This window comes from Lepisma saccharinum, chromosome 19 (genome assembly GCF_977018435.1).
Source record: "Lepisma saccharinum chromosome 19, izLepSacc3.1, whole genome shotgun sequence".
Classification (NCBI taxonomy): Eukaryota; Metazoa; Arthropoda; class Insecta; order Zygentoma; family Lepismatidae; genus Lepisma; species Lepisma saccharinum.
This window is the reverse complement of record NC_139247.1, coordinates 14686440-14702549: the sequence shown is the minus strand read 5'-3', so window position 1 is coordinate 14702549 and position 16110 is coordinate 14686440. Positions and strand designations below refer to the sequence as shown.

Here is a 16110-nt window from a genome sequence, read left to right as displayed (position 1 = left end):
GATTACGTACAGGGAGTGAGTTCATATTAAGCTGTCTCTGTTAAGAACCTAAAATCAGTTTTCACCCAAAAGAAATATTAATTTTATAATCTACGAATATATTGTAAAGAGGTATGCGTTCACTATAGGACAAATAACAGAAAGGAAATGAATTCCTATGGTACATTTCTTCACGTACCACAAGCTTATTTTTAATACGAAAGATTTGTGTGATGAATAAACAGCAGGTTATATTGCGTAATTTGAGCTAATGAAATGTTTATTGCAATAATTTAATCGAAGAAATGAAAGTGCTGTTCTGGGACTAAAGTTGTTTTTGTTATACACCTTCACTGTGGGACAAATAGTGCAATCCATAAAAGGCTGGGGGGGGGGGGTCCTACGAGTTAGAAAAATCAGTGCATGAGGTGAAATCTGGAAAGCTTCTTGCTGAAATAAATGAAGACTAGTTTTCGCAAGTACATTGAATCCGGTTTCTACCGAACTTTTCTACGATCGTGTTCTGCCGAGTTCGACTGATGGACCTCCTGGCGGTGTAATCAGTGTTCGAATTGAAAGGGGAGGGGGAAGCCAGGGAATTTCCCCCTTCTACTTTTTTCATCCCCGGCTCTACATTATATTTTTCATTCTCAACCGGAGAAAGAAAATTTACTTTTTTCTGAAAAAATGTTTTAAAAAATAAGTAGGTATTTTGGCTTTTTGCCAACTTCGGCTATCCTACAGATTTCGCTTGCAGTTTCAGTTGTGAGTTTTGAGATATGTAATGCCAAGATTTGCTAAGGAAAAAAGTAGAAAGAAGTCCAACAAAAAAAACCGCGAAAAGAAAACTGTTTCCTCTGCCCCACACACACAACCAAAAAAGCATTTCTTTCCAATAATTTTCAAATCTTACCTACAGGAATTATTTTTCCTTTGACAAAATTTTCTAAAATGATGATACAGGAAGTACAGCATGCTGCAACACATCAGGGGTGCCCATCCCCTCCCAAGGCCCATGACGCACTCCCCCACAAAAACAAAGAACATCCCCCCTGTCTAAGCCGAATTAATTACTCAAATTAATTTGGTCAGACAAAATTTGCGGAACAATATAATACCACAGGTGCAACCACGAATTTTTGTCTGGGGGGGGAGGGGGTCAAGTACCAAAATAAACGTACCAATAATAATAGTAACAATCAAGTAGCATGAAAGACGTTATTATTCTCATAAATTACGCAAAAAGGGAGTAGAAGTCTGTGCTACAGCATTTGTTTGGAACAAACGATTTGAAATATTTTTTCAACACCGTCAATTTCACATTAGCTAATAATGGGAAACAAGCACACAAACTATTTTTGAATAACAGAAAATGAATGATAAATGCATTCCGAAGATACATGTGTAACTTTCATGTACAACATGTTTTACACATATGCAACATGGAGCGATGTAAAATAAGAAAATACATATTCAAGAAGCTAACACTAAATTGTGTACGTATTCAATACAAATATACAACATATATTATTTAAATATATTACATTACAGAAAACAAGTAGATTGCGAGCGAAGCGAGGCAAGAACATTTTTAGATCCAACTTTTGCAATTGAAGACAATATTGATTTAATGGGGCGCAAATAATTTCACTGGATGCCATGGCATTCTCTCTTTAGAACTTTTTTATTTTCATTTAGATTATCCGGCGCCCATGGCCGACTCCCGCCGCTCCCTAGCTACAGCTCTGAACTTGACGAAAATAATAATAATAATAAAAAACAGATTTTGCGAGATTAGCCTTACTGTGCATAAAGTGGACTTAAAACACCAACTCAAACCAAATACTTCTATATGAAAAAAATAGAATGTAGACATGCTCATTAGTGTCGTCGCAGAGAAAGCTGTCCTTTTTCCCACAATTGATGCATGCACAGATGCACCGCATGCAAACGTGTAGCAAACGTCAGGAGGATTTATAAAATTTGGGCTCCTGGGCTATTCTCTTTTTGGGTCCTGCCGATATTATTATTAATAATAAATAATTGACATTTTTTTGTAATGGTACTTCACTTCCACTAATTGTATGATATGTGTTAATAACACTTGTAAAATTTAAAATATAGACACATTATTATTATTATTATTCATTATTCTATAATCTTCCATAAATCAATACACAATATACACTTGGATTTAACAAAAGAACTCTCACCTAAAATTTCTTCTCTTTTTTCACTTTTCGTTTATAAGCTCCACTTGCACAATGCATTGAGCCACACAACACTAATACCGCACACGCACAAAAGGAAAATAAAACGACACTACATTACGGTAGCCAAACTAGCCGCGATATGAGAAACAAGGGTGTTGATTTGATTTGATTCGTCAATATACCTGCACTTGACTTTCAATTGTTGGCATTCAAAATGTTTACATTCCTTTGCAGTCGAGAGGCTTGCACTCCGGTTAAAATAATGTACTGAAAATACGTTTGGGATGAAATAAGTTATTTAAACGGTAGAAATTCCTACTTTCTACCTTTTTTCGTGAAAAAAGTAGTAAAACTACATGTTGTTTTATTTTGCTGTTATCACAATATTAAGGAATTTTAATAGTTGATGGTATTTGTCACTTCTGCTCCTTCAGCCAGTGGCGTGCCCAAGGGGGGTTGATGGGGGTTATAACCCTCCCTTTCGCCTAGTATTCCTAAAAAAAGAACACCAAAGGTAGGAAAATGTGACAAAATGAGGGCTGACTACCAAGAAAAAAGTATATATAAGCCCTCTCTTTCGAAAATCCTGGGCACGCCACTGCCTTCAGCGTTTCAGTGTTGTGGGGCCCTCTGGACTAGCCTAGTGGCAAATCCTCCTTTGTCTAAAATTAAATTGTTTATTTATTTTATTAATTTTTATTTTCCATGCATTAACGATGTTGAATTCTTGTTGGACTTGTGACATGTAAAATCTAGAGTACTGCAACTACGGAGGGGGGGACGGGGCACTACGAAACTAGATTGATATAGGATTCTATTTCTCAGTTTTGAGGGAGGGGGGTACATTCGTTATCGAAACAATTGCAATCTAATGGTGTGTATCAACTTTATTGTCGTGGTACTAATGTTATAAACCTCGCTTTTTATTTCCAGTGGCGACCCATTTCAATGTTAATTCAGTATCGATCATCCTACTTGTGCTAAACTGTTTGTTTTGGTTTGGCCTTGATTTGAATCTGGAAATTCTGTGCTATGTTGTTCCAGCTTTTATAGTTCATTATGATACAAGACTCGAAATGTACCGCAGCGGATCGGAACGACGTTCCGGTTCCTGAATATCTGGAACCGTCCGTTCTGTCTCGTCAGCAAATGGCAAGGGGTCATCTCGGTTCGTTTAATTTCTTGAAATTTCACTACATTTTCCTTTTCAGTATAAGCTTCCCCTCTACGTGGAAGTGCGTTGTTGCCTCTTGATGGAGTCTATGTTTCATTTCATTCATTTTCCCTTTCACTTTAATTGCTAATTATTATTATTATTATTATTATTATTATTATTATTATTATTATTATTATTATTATCATCATTTGTCATGTCTTATTGATTGGATTGTTCTGACAGATTAACCCTGAAGTCAAATTTAAAGTCAATTAATTGCAATCAAGAGGTCCCGGGTTCGATACCCGGTGGAGGCACATAGTTGTTCGGATCCTACTTTAAACTGTAGGTCCAGTCCAGATTAGCCTTACTGTGCATAAAGTGGACTTAAAACACCAAATCAATCAATTAATCAATTAAACAATAAATCCATTCCCTTATCATACGCGAAATTACAATATGGAAATAAGGGCCTCCCCGATGGCACAGTGGTAGGTAGCGTCGTCGCCTTGTAATATAGGGGTCCCGGGTTCGATACCCGGTGGAGGCACAAGTGTTTCGTATCCAACTTTAAACTGAAGGTCCAGTCCCGATTAGCCTTACTGTACATAAAGTGGACTTAAAACACCAAATCAATCAATCAACAATATGGAAATAGTCTTCACCTTCATAAATTAGTTTTTAATAAGAAATATTAGGACAATAGTATTGAGGATGTGTACATTTATTTCAGAAAGTTTCCCCACTCGGGCGAAATGACTACTACCCACGATTTCCGTCTATTTAAATGTTAAAAAGAGAAGAAAATTCCATAAGACTCGTGTCAAATATATCTGATACTATTTTATGTTTATGTAAATATCTTAATATGGTCTCATACCCTCTGGTATGGGGGGGGGCGTCTATTGGGAATGTAGCTCACTAATCATCATTCATCCTTGATGGTAAAGCACTCTCTGCTCGTGGTGAGCTTGATGGTAAGGCGCTAGAGGTACTAAATTTACACACTTGAATGCCAACACATGACACTTGAGTTTCACACCCCTAAAGACTGGATCAGCATGGGTAATGTAAGGATATACCTGTCTCTGTACTGCAACTGTAGATCTGCCGTGAGAGGTTATGCCTGTGACTGTACGTAGAGTCTGACTGTACGTAGATCTCCCTAAAACCTCCTCCTCTCTCTCTATTCAATCGCAACTTCCTCCTCAATAACTCAATTCGAACTGGCCCCGAACTCTCTGCCTCCCAGACATTTATTGCAATTCAATTTACTAAACAAATGCACAGTCAGGTCTGTAGCCTCTTCCTGGTTTCGTCCGTTTGCATGTTTATACCGCTGATGACCAGGAAGAGCTTCAGTGCTGTCTGACACTGCATTCCTGTGATGTTTCTGAATATTTCCTGATTGGAAAACGATGGTTGAATGATTGGAAGTTGGAGTTCGTTGTCCATAATAATTAAAAGATACTACGGATCGTTTCGATATTAACTACTAGAGAAGAAGGTCTAAATATGGGAGAAGGTTTAAATATGGGTTTTGAAGTTATCAGCGCTCCCGGGTGCTGCAGTTTGGCAGAGGCTATGGGAACTGGTTATCTGTCAAGGACAAAGGTTGCGGCGCCAATTCGCAAGAGAAAGTGGTGGTTAGTTTCGGCCTTGGACGCTGTTACAGAATTGCGACCTCCGAAAACTTTTTGGAGGTATGTTTTAACACAGCGTTTTCTGAATTCTCATCTGCTTTGTACAAGTTATGACATTAGCGGTACATAAAACAAATGTGGGCTTTTATAATGCCATGATTTGTTTGTGAAATATGTACCACAGAGAGCGAAAATAAATTGAAGAAGAAAAAAAGCGTGATGGTCTAAATATGGGCTACGACATGAGGTCTAATGTTGAGATCACATTTTCAACAAATATTTGGATGTTTTTCTTAATTTTGATTTTTCGCATTCCGCGTGATTTTCAAAACAACAGATTATTCATAAATATGAATTTTATAATGTTTTAGCGATAAATGACTGTTTTTTTTAATTTTAATTGTGTTTTGTGATATTGCCACTAGTAGCCTATATGTAAAACACAATTTTGAAATACATCATTTTACCATTTTTTGGAATTTGCGTTTTTTTTTAAAAAAAAAATGGATACCTTCTATACTTTAACATGCTATTTCATTTAAGTATATATTTCATAGATATTCATTTTAAAGGCAGGTGCTTGATATATTATTTTTTCCCTCCGAAAATGACAACATATAAAGGGGGGCCCATATTTAGACCTTTTCCTCTATTAATTGTAATACAGCACATCATTTCACTAGAAGTTATCTCGTCCCTTTAATAACCAGATACAAAAATTACAACATCATGTTAACGTGAAAGAAGAGTGTTCCATTTCGAGCCCTGAATACAAACATTGATTTTGATTAGGGATCCTTTAGTGATGATACTCCTCCCAGTTCATTGGCCTGATCATGGAGATTTAAGAGCTCTGAGTAAGTCGAAAGCTCACGTTCGTTGAGAAATTGGCAAGAACACGTTCCCATTTCTTTCAATTCCAAATGTTACGAAAACAGGAGAAGTGTTCATAAATTGAGACGAAAGTGGAGCGCCGTCTTCAAAAGTTACTTACCTCCAGACCTTAACATCAATCGAATGAACTTTAGAAGGGAAATACGGGTGTATTTCTAGCAGAAAGTTGATGGGTTAAACTCTATCATAGTTCAAAGGTCTTCTAACTAATTCACAGTTTCGCAGTCCATTTGTAAGTCAGTCTCTCTCTCTCTCTCTCTCTCTCTTTTCTAATTTCAAAACCAAGATACCTTAATATCGACTAGCATAGGCGTCGCCAGAAATTTTTGCGTGGGAGAGGGTGTCAGGCCACTAATAAAACTTGCATAGTAGTACACTCCTCACAAAAAACTCGGAATATTATTATATTACGCATTAGGTGATAGGCACAGCCTTGAAAAGCAACAACACATGCAGGAGCGTATTTTCTAGGCTACCTAGGCTATCTGCGAAGCCTGAAGCCTAGAGAATAAAATTCAGGAGAAAAATCGATCAGAAATTGTAAATATTATCATTCATATAAGTGAGATGATGATGCTGATTCTGGAGTTGGCAACCTGATTTCTTATGAGTTGGTAACCTGATTTCCAATGAATGGCAACCTGATTTCCTATGAGTTGGTAACCTGATTTCTTATGAGTTAGTAACCTCCTTTCTTACGAGTTGGCAACCCGATTTCTTATGAGTTGGCAACCTGATTTCTTATGAGTTGGTAACCTGATTTCCAATGAATGGCAACCTGATAACCTATGAGTTGGTAACCCGATTTCTTATGAGTTAGTAACCTCCTTTCTTACGAGTTGGCAACCCGATTTCTTATCAGTTGGCAACCTGATTTCTTAGGAGTTGGTAAATTTATTTCTATTCATAGCCTAGGACCACGTGACATAGTGAGATAGCCCAGATCTTGGACTTAGTATACGCCACTGAACACATGGTATCTGTTGTCTGTCTGCTGGATGTTCTTGTATTTTTGCCAACATATGCTACCGTGCCTATCATCTATTGCCTAATATTAAAATATTCTAAACCTTTGTGTCTAATATAACAATATTCCAATAATAATAAAAAATAAAGTACATAAATTAAGAGTATTTGAAAATATAAGCCTTACAAAAATATTTGGACCTAAAAGGGATGAAGAGACAGGTGAATGGAGAAGGTTACATAATTTAGAACTTTATAAATTGTACTCATGTCCAGATATTATTAGTATAACTAAATCAAGAAAATTTTAGGTGGGCAGGCTATGAGGCACGAATGGGAGAAGAAATTACAGGATTCTTATAATATGATATGATTTGTTGTTTTAAGTCCACTTCATGCACAGGAAGGCTGCAATTCGGGACTGGACCTACAGTTTAAAGTGGAATCCTTACCACCATGTGCCTCACCGAAGTACCCGGGATCCCTTGATTGCAAGGCGACGACGTTAACCACTACGCCATCGGGGAGGCGTTTTACAGGATTCTTGTTGGCAACCTGATGGTAAGAGACCTTTAGAAAGGCCAAGACAAATATGGAGGGATAACGCTGAGATGGACCTAAAGGAAATCGGTTGACACGTTCTTTGGTCAAAAGAACATGATTTAACTACCAGAGCAAATAATAAATTCACATGAAAGACTCGAAAGCATACACGTGATGCCTCTCAGGGTATGGAGTAATATATCTCTTCGTTGTTCAAACCAAATAAAAATCAAAGTTAGTTAAGTTTGCACTAAGAAAAAGGAAGTCTTTTACTTCTTTACAAACTAAATACTTATATGCCTAACATATAATCCATGTCACTCAAAGAAATTAAACTTCTTATAATTCAACTTGATCACTCTATTAAAAAAAACGAGCCCGAACTTCCAAGTCCAGACAAAAGACACTCGTAATTGCCATGGTAACAGCCCTTACAGATAAGTATATACAGGTTAGTCACTATCCTGACATTATCAGTGATAGGTAAATTACAGAAATTAAGATTAAAGAACAATAAACATTTGTACAAGAGAAAAGGTAATTAATAACAATAAACGTTTGTTAAATGGGAAAGGACATGTCACGGTAAGGATGGAAAAGATTGGATTGAGCTTGCCCAGGATAGTGGCAGATGGAAGGCTTGTGTTGCTGTTACCTTCGGGTTTAAGAAGGCTAGAGAGTTATTTGTTTATTAATTATTATTAATATTATTATCATCATCATAGTTATCATTATTATTAATTCATTCATTCATTGTTTTCTGTAGTGCCTCCCCGATGGCGCAGTGGTAGCGTCGTCGCCTTGTAATCAAGGGGTCCCGGGTTCGATACCCGGTGGAGGCACAAGTGGTTCGGATCCCACTTTAAACTGTAGGTCCAGTCCCGATTAGCCTTACTGTGCATAACGTGGACTTCAAAAAAACCAAATCAACAACATTGTTTTCTGCCTAAGGGCAGGTCTTTCCTTGCAAGCTCAGCGCTGTTCGATCTTCAGCTCATCGCTTTGTAGCAGCATATGACCCATTCATTTTGATGTCGTCAATCATTTAGAATCTTCTTCTTCCCCAGATCATCTGTCCCTCGACCATCCCTTCAATAGCATCCCGTAGGATACAGTTTCTCCTCATCCACTGGCCCAACCAATCTTTTTTCTCTTCATGATTTTCTCCAGCATTCATCTATTTTCCGCAACTCTTTCTAGCACTGTCTCATTTCTCACTTTTTCTGCCCATTTCACCCGTTCCATTCGTCTCGACAACCACATTTCCAGAACTTCCAGTCGCTTTTTCTCCTTTGTTCTCAGTGTCCACGTTTCCGCACAATAGAAAGCTGTACTCCATACAAAGCATTCCGTAAGTCTTTTCCTCAGTTCTTTGTTCATAGATCCACAGAAAATATGTTTCTTTCTATTGAAGGCTTCCTTCGCCATTGCTATTCTTACTTTTGTAGTGGCGTCGCCAGAATTTTTTTTTAGGGTGGGCTCGAGGGTGGATAAAACATTTGTAGGTGCTTCTAGTTTGGTGGTCATGACCAGCAGGACCGCCCCTAGGATTTTTTCAAGGTGGAGCGGCATTTCATGCGCCCCCCCCCCCCCTTCCCAATCAACGTTGTGCTGTACTGGATCATTCTTGTTCATGGTTCAAATTCATACCTATAATGCAATCATTACAAACATTTTGCATTCAATTTTTATTAATGTTAAAAAATCCAGCATATAAATTTCCTGTATTTTGTAAAAAAAACAACTTTATAAAAATAAAGTGAAATACGCTTTCATCAGTTAAATAAAAGCTTGTTAACAGTATGGTAAAGTGAAAACACATTTCACTCGTTTATTTCCTAATTATTTACATTTGTACTTACCTGTTATGCATAGCGGAACATTTTTGAACGTGGAATTTTGCATTTTCACTGAAAAAAGGCGTAATTTTTCACATTACAAGTATTTATTGTTCGTTGCTAATTCGCTTTCGTTACACACAATATGGCGGGCAAATCTTGACTCACGTTGTCTATCGTCAGCTGATATGCAGTCTTTCCAAACTTATTAACCGAAAAATTGCCGCACAAACTATTCACAGAAGGTTTTTAAGTGAAAATTGATCCACAAACCATTCACGGAGGGTTAGGTTAGAGAGGCGTGGCGTGCATGTAGCTGCTGTTACCCCAGGTAACACCAAAATATAAAGTTGAAGAACCCGTCTTAAAATATTATTACGTACATAAACTGGTAATATTGTCGTAAAGTAAACATTGCAGACTGACATTTTTTCTGACACCGCCAAAAGCGAAGAGGAGGACTGATCCGGTACCCTCCTCAGGCAACATGAGGGAAGGGCCCTGAGCCCACGCAAGGAAGACTTCGCGTTGCGGCAAAGACTGACCGCGGGAGGAGGAGGGGAGTTTTTTGCATGCCTGTTTAGCCGGCGCAGTTGCCGGTGATCCTTACCGGATACAGACCAGTGTTGCCATATTCAATTGACAGAAAATAGCTAAGTCGCCTAATCGGGTCTATCTTACTCTGAAGGTGTCCAGTCACACTGGGGAACGATGGCGCAGTGGTAGCGTCGCCGCCTTATAATCAAGAGATCCCGGGTTCGATACCCGGTGGAGGAACAAGTGGTTCGGCTCCAACTTTAAACTGTCCCGATTAGCATTACTGTGCATGAAGTGGACTTAATCACCAAATCAAAATTTAAAAAAATCAAATCACACTGTGGGAAAATCAAACTACCAAGTGATATTTTGTATTTACTCTAAATATCAGCGATTACGAAAGTCCTCTTTGTCCTTCTTCGACATCACGAGCGAGAAGGAGAGGAGAGGGATGGGTATGATCAAGGGGTCCGCTGTCCTTCTAAAAATGTCAACCTAAAATTCTATATTTCACACATATAATATTATTTCGGTTACAGGAATTTGTGATAATTGTTGAAAGGGCCGATTGAGATTGACATACGTTGTCGCAGGAATGCGATAATTTCGGATTGAAGCATTGTTTTTGAGATGGTAGAACTGTTTTTGGGTGAAAACATTAGTTACAAGCATAATTTCCCGATTGTTATCTTAGCACGATCTGAAGAGTCAGGTGTCGCAGGTTCGAATCCTCAGCAAGAAATGGTTATTTCAATGTTCGTTGTTATTATTTTACTTACATAATTATAAAAATTAATAATTAAATACACAAAGAAATAATAATTTTGTTTCAATAATTCACCATGCATCCTCATCGTCACGATTATCCTATAAAGCGAAAGCCTAAGGGAGAATTCACACCGAAGAAACACGCAACACGCGACACGCAACATGCAACACGAAACACGTGTCGCTTGGAAGCCAACACTCAGTAATCAATGCAACCTTTCGAACCGAAGAGACACGGCAAGATGCACGTGTCGCGTGTCGCTTACGTGCCTCTCGGACTGTGCCGTTTTCTCAATAATCGTGTTGCTTCAGTTTGTTGTTCGCGCATGCGCATTCCAACGAGCTGTATTTAGACTCTAGAAGAGAGCCCAACCGGCATTATGTTTGATCCTCTAATTTGTTGATATAATAAAGTATCGATATGTACAATTTTTTAACAATGTTTTCAGATTTAAACACAACTTTCATTTCGATTTATCAAGTTTTTTGATGCAGTTATCTATAGGCTGAAATTTGTAATGTTGAAAATCGTGAAAAGAGGCCGTGTTTTGGCCATTTACCTGACTGATTTTATTTGAAAAAGTCAGCTTATGGAGGCACTTTAGTCCAAACTATATTAGTGAACATGGTAAAGTACTCTAGTGCATTGTTTTTCAACCACCGGGCCCCGACCCGATACCGTGCCCTCGTATCAACTATACTGGGCTGTGAAATGTTCTGCTGAAACTGGTTGACAACTATCATAATCCCAATATCATATTTGAGTTGTGAGTTTTCGTTTTTTACGTCCATTTTATGCACAAATAGACTAATCAGAACTGAATCTGCCCGGTGCCTCCCCGGTTATCGAACCCGGGATCACTTAATTACAAGGAGACGACGTTACCACTTTGTCTTCCATATTTTTATATTTGTCAACAAATATACACACGTAATCAAACTATTATTACTCTTATGATTATGCTAGAATTTATTTATCAATATTTAATTTCATAGGTACATGTTAATTCATGCATAAAATCTTCAATACTGTAAAGATTTACGAGGAAAATTCTTCGGCTAAGGGCATTGACTTAAAAAGATTACCGTGACATGGTTTCAAGAAGGTTTAGAACCATTTCTCTGGTGTTTAGGTATTCGCTTTATTCAGGCTGAAAAGTCTAGCGTATACATTTTCATTTCAGTGCATATTATTTCTCAGTTTTCTCGTGCACAACATGCCTCTTCCAAGTTTCAATAACTTGCACAAATTTTACAACGCAATTTACATGTAACAATGTCTCTTGTTACGTTATTTTCGGGTGACTAATAAACTGATTAATGCTATTATATCGGTACCATCATGCAAACTGAGGAAAGAAACCAAGTGTCGCTTGCCGCGTGCATCTTGTCTCTTCGGTGTGAAACACTCGTGTCGCGTGTCGCGTGTCGCGTGTTTCTTCGGTGTGAATTCTCCCTTAAAGGTAGCAAAGGACGTAAACTACAGGGTGGGCCAAAAGTCCCTTACTACCCCTTGTAAAAATCGTTTTAGTGGAAATTGATGAATAACAACCATGTGTTACCACATTAGGCCTAGGGGGAAGTCATAAGGTGGGGGTGCCCTTGACGGCGGCCATCTTGAAAGCCGCCATCTTGGATACAAGTCCAGTTTTGTAAATGGGAAGGTAGGCATGCGATACGTGATTTTAGGCTAGAATTTGATAAGGAAAACAATGGTGAAGTCGTAATGTTGAAATCTTCATTTGTTAAAAAGTTACAGGCATTCAAATGTTGGAATCACACTTTTACATATGGTGCTCTACGTGCTCTACGTGAGCACCCTCCAGCGTCACGCACGTGTGTAGTCGTTCACCCCAATTGTCCATGACCCTGCTAAGTGTGTCAGGTAAAATATCAGCACAGGCTGCAAAGATCCTTTCTTCCAGGTGAGCAACATTCCTGATCTTCTCGGCGTATATCTTGGCCTTTAAATGACCCCACAAATAAAAATCCAATGGCGCCAGATCGGGTGAACGTGCCGGCCACTCAATGGGACCACGACGCCCGATCCACCGTCCAGGAAATTGTTCATGCAGATAATCACGGACGTTTAATCCATAATGGGGAGGTGCACAATCCTGTTGGAAAAATAAGGGAAATGTGCCATCCTCGGACAACACGGACGGCAGGATGAGATCACGCAACATTGCCAAATAATGATCAGCATTAAGGTTACCAGGAATGACGAATGGACCAATTAGTTTGGTACCCCATAGGCCGCACCACACCATAACTTTACCAGCTCCTACCAATTTACAGGGGTCAACCCAGTGAGGATTGGTAGCGGACCAATAGCGACAGTTTTGTTTGTTGACCTCTCCTTGCACATAAAAATTCGCTTAGTCGGAAAACAGGATTTTTGAGGCGAATGTGGGATCTGCTTCAAGTTGGGCAACTGCCCAGTCACAGAATTCCAGGCGTCGATCTGGGTCGTCTTCTGATAAATAATGTTGAAGTTGCAATTTGTACGGATGCCAATTGTTTTTCTTTAGGATGCGTCTGATGGATGTACGGCTGACACCACATGCCGCTGAGAGGCGACGAGTATTGCGGTGTGGTGATGTTGCAACAGATGCCAACACTGCTATGGTTGTGCCTTCGTCTGTTGCAGTAGTGGGTCTTCCAGACCTGGGTTTGTCCGCTAATGAACCAGTATCCATGAATTTCTGGAAGAGGTTGGCAACACTCACATGAGACACAGGATGTCGATCTGGGTGTCGTTCATTAAATTCAGCTGCTACAACCCTTGCACTCCTTCCACCCCATGCCCTTATTAACTCTTTCCTCTCCTCTGTGGTTAGTGGCATGATTTAGGCACCTGCAACAAATAAAAAATGAAGGTGTGATTCCAACATTTGAATGCCTGTAACTTTTTAACAAATGAAGATTTCAACATTACGACTTCACCATTGTTTTCCTTATCAAATTCTAGCCTAAAATCATGTATCGCATGCCTACCTTCCCATTTACAAAACTGGACTTGTATCCAAGATGGCGGCTTTCAAGATGGCCGCCGTCAAGGGCACCCCCACCTTATGACTTCCCCCTAGGCCTAATGTGGTAACACATGGTTGTTATTCATCAATTTCCACTAAAACGATTTTTACAAGGGGTGGTAAGGGACTTTTAGCCCACCCTGTATACGTAATAGTAGTGGTGTCAGAAATGAGATTTCAGTGGATTTAGCGAAACATGGGAGTGGGAGTAGTTAGGAAACAGATCAAGAATACATCTACTCTACATACGTCTTATTTGAAACGAAAAGTTTCGCGATTTGGGCAAATCTGGTTTCAAAAGAACTAAGATGGCAACAGCAGTAGAACGGGACATCTTGCAGGTTCCTAAGGAAATATTGGGGAAGCGCCGATTCTGAGAGGGGAGGGGGCAAGGAGGGTGCTTCACGTGTTATGTTACAAAAGTAAACAACAGTTTGTGGGAGGGACTGTGCAGTGCGAGAGATTTGTGAGTGTTGTCTTTCGTCTTTATCTTGTTTTCGAGCATTGTCAATTAATTAATGGAGCTTGCTCCGAGTTCCGAGGTGGCGGGTTCATCCTATCTGAACAGTGTGTGTAATCGTGCGATAGAAGATATCTTGAAGGAATCTTTCGGTTCGTTCTTTTGCAGAAATAAGCGAAATTGTGGCGAAAGGAAGGCCAAAGCCTATTTTGAATGATTTAAAAACCAAGTCGTCTGCTGGATATGACCGACGTTTCAATGTTTCGTGGTATAACAACTATCCGTGGTAATGCGGATGTGCGCAGTTGTCGAAACTCTTTTGTTGGCCATGTACTCTATTTTCGGGTAAAAAAAACGTGTGGAATTCAGGTGTGGATAACATGGACCATGACCATGAGACACCCAAAAATTCAAATTCCAATGAAAAACTTCACCTTATGACAGCATCATAGAACTTTTTTGATTTGGTTTCATTGATTTTGCTTCGCTTGTGACACTTTTAGCTAATTTGCGAAGATGGGGATGAGTGATGATATGATGAAATGGATGAATAGACATCACAAACGTCCATGCCCAAGCCAGGATTCGAACCCCGGGACCACAGCATCATATAACTATTTTCAAAGAAGAGTCGTCGGATTGATCTGCTCTATAATTAGCCTTCGATGTTTCTGTAAGTATCAAATTACGTATTATTGTGTAAACAACCAATGTTTGCGATTTCACTTCAGTCCTTATGTCAACATTTTTTTTCCTGATTAATAACTTTACCAAAATCTAGTATTGAATTGCAGACGTACCAGAATAATATTATATGAACTACTTGGAAGACATTGGTGGGAGGGGCAGGTGGGGAGGCGCCCAAGTCTCCTACTGATAACCGGTAACACCGGTAACACTTTTAAAAATCCCACCCCACGCCACTGGGTTAGGTTCAGTTAGATTAGGTAAACATAGAAAACAAAATTCACAATGCAACCTCTTCACGTCATCTTGTAAAACTTCTGCGTAGTTGCTACACTAACAGGGGGTTACATAATCGAACGCACGGAACATTTCATTCACGTAGTCGACGGTAATGGTGGCAAGAGCTATCGTGCATCAGAGATACATTAATGTCGAAAAATACATCATTTACCGGCCGAATAAATTGAACGAAGGGAGAAAACACTTCCACAAGCTTCCAAAACTCTACAGGAACTCAGTTCCGTAAGTAGTTTCTCCTGTAAATTTAAAGAAATGTGTTTTCACTATACCATACTGTTACCTAAAAGCTTCTGTATGCTTTTACAAGACAAACGAAGCTTTACACTAGCAACTCAAGGACGGAAAAAATCATTTCCTACTAATAACATTAAAAAAGGATTTAATTTTCCAAAACTCATTTTGTCACATTTACTGGAATAGTAAATATAATTCTGTAATAACCATTTTATTTTAACCAAATGTATTCAATATTTTTTATTATTTGTGTTTGTTTTCTCATTGTTTTTATATGTGTTAGTAGTGTAATTGATGATATTATAAGGACAACAAATGATGAGCCCCCCTCAAGCAGATTTGGCTACACTTAAAACTAGCTCAACATGCCCATATGAGCTTTTTGCTCAAGTGTAGCACCCTGTCTAATCCAAGATTTTTGTAAAAATGCCCTCGGGAATTTCCCGAAACTACAGTGTACAAATGATGAGCCCCCTCAGATTGATTTGGCTACACTTACAAAAGTTGCATCAGCCAGATTGTTGTCCATAAGCTTGTTAAAAATATGCCTTTTTTGATATTGTTTTGGATACACCTGAAATTAAGCCAAAATCCTCATAAAACCCTCACCCACCCACACATATTTACTTCCGGTTTAAGTTTAATTGGATACCAGGTTTAATTTGTTTATCTAATATTAAAACAATGTAATATGCAGAGGCCTTCTAGAATTGCTCTGTGACTCTCTCATTTCTTACATCATAAACATATGATTTTTCACCTATGAGAATAACACTACATATGGTGTCATCAGGGAGTGTATCGTGGAATTCACAGATAATTTTAATGTTTGTCCTGTCATTAACCACAACTTGTTT

General features: G+C 38.8%; 1 protein-coding gene across 1 annotated transcript; it reads right to left on the bottom strand.

The window, feature by feature from the left end:
* Positions 1 to 12915: 12915 nt before the first annotated feature.
* On the bottom strand, positions 12916 to 13383 carry LOC146002945 (uncharacterized). The gene has a single exon (XM_083141103.1). The coding sequence runs from the start codon at positions 13381 to 13383 to the stop codon at positions 12916 to 12918; it is 468 nt and encodes a 155-aa protein (XP_082997229.1).
* Positions 13384 to 16110: the final 2727 nt, after the last annotated feature.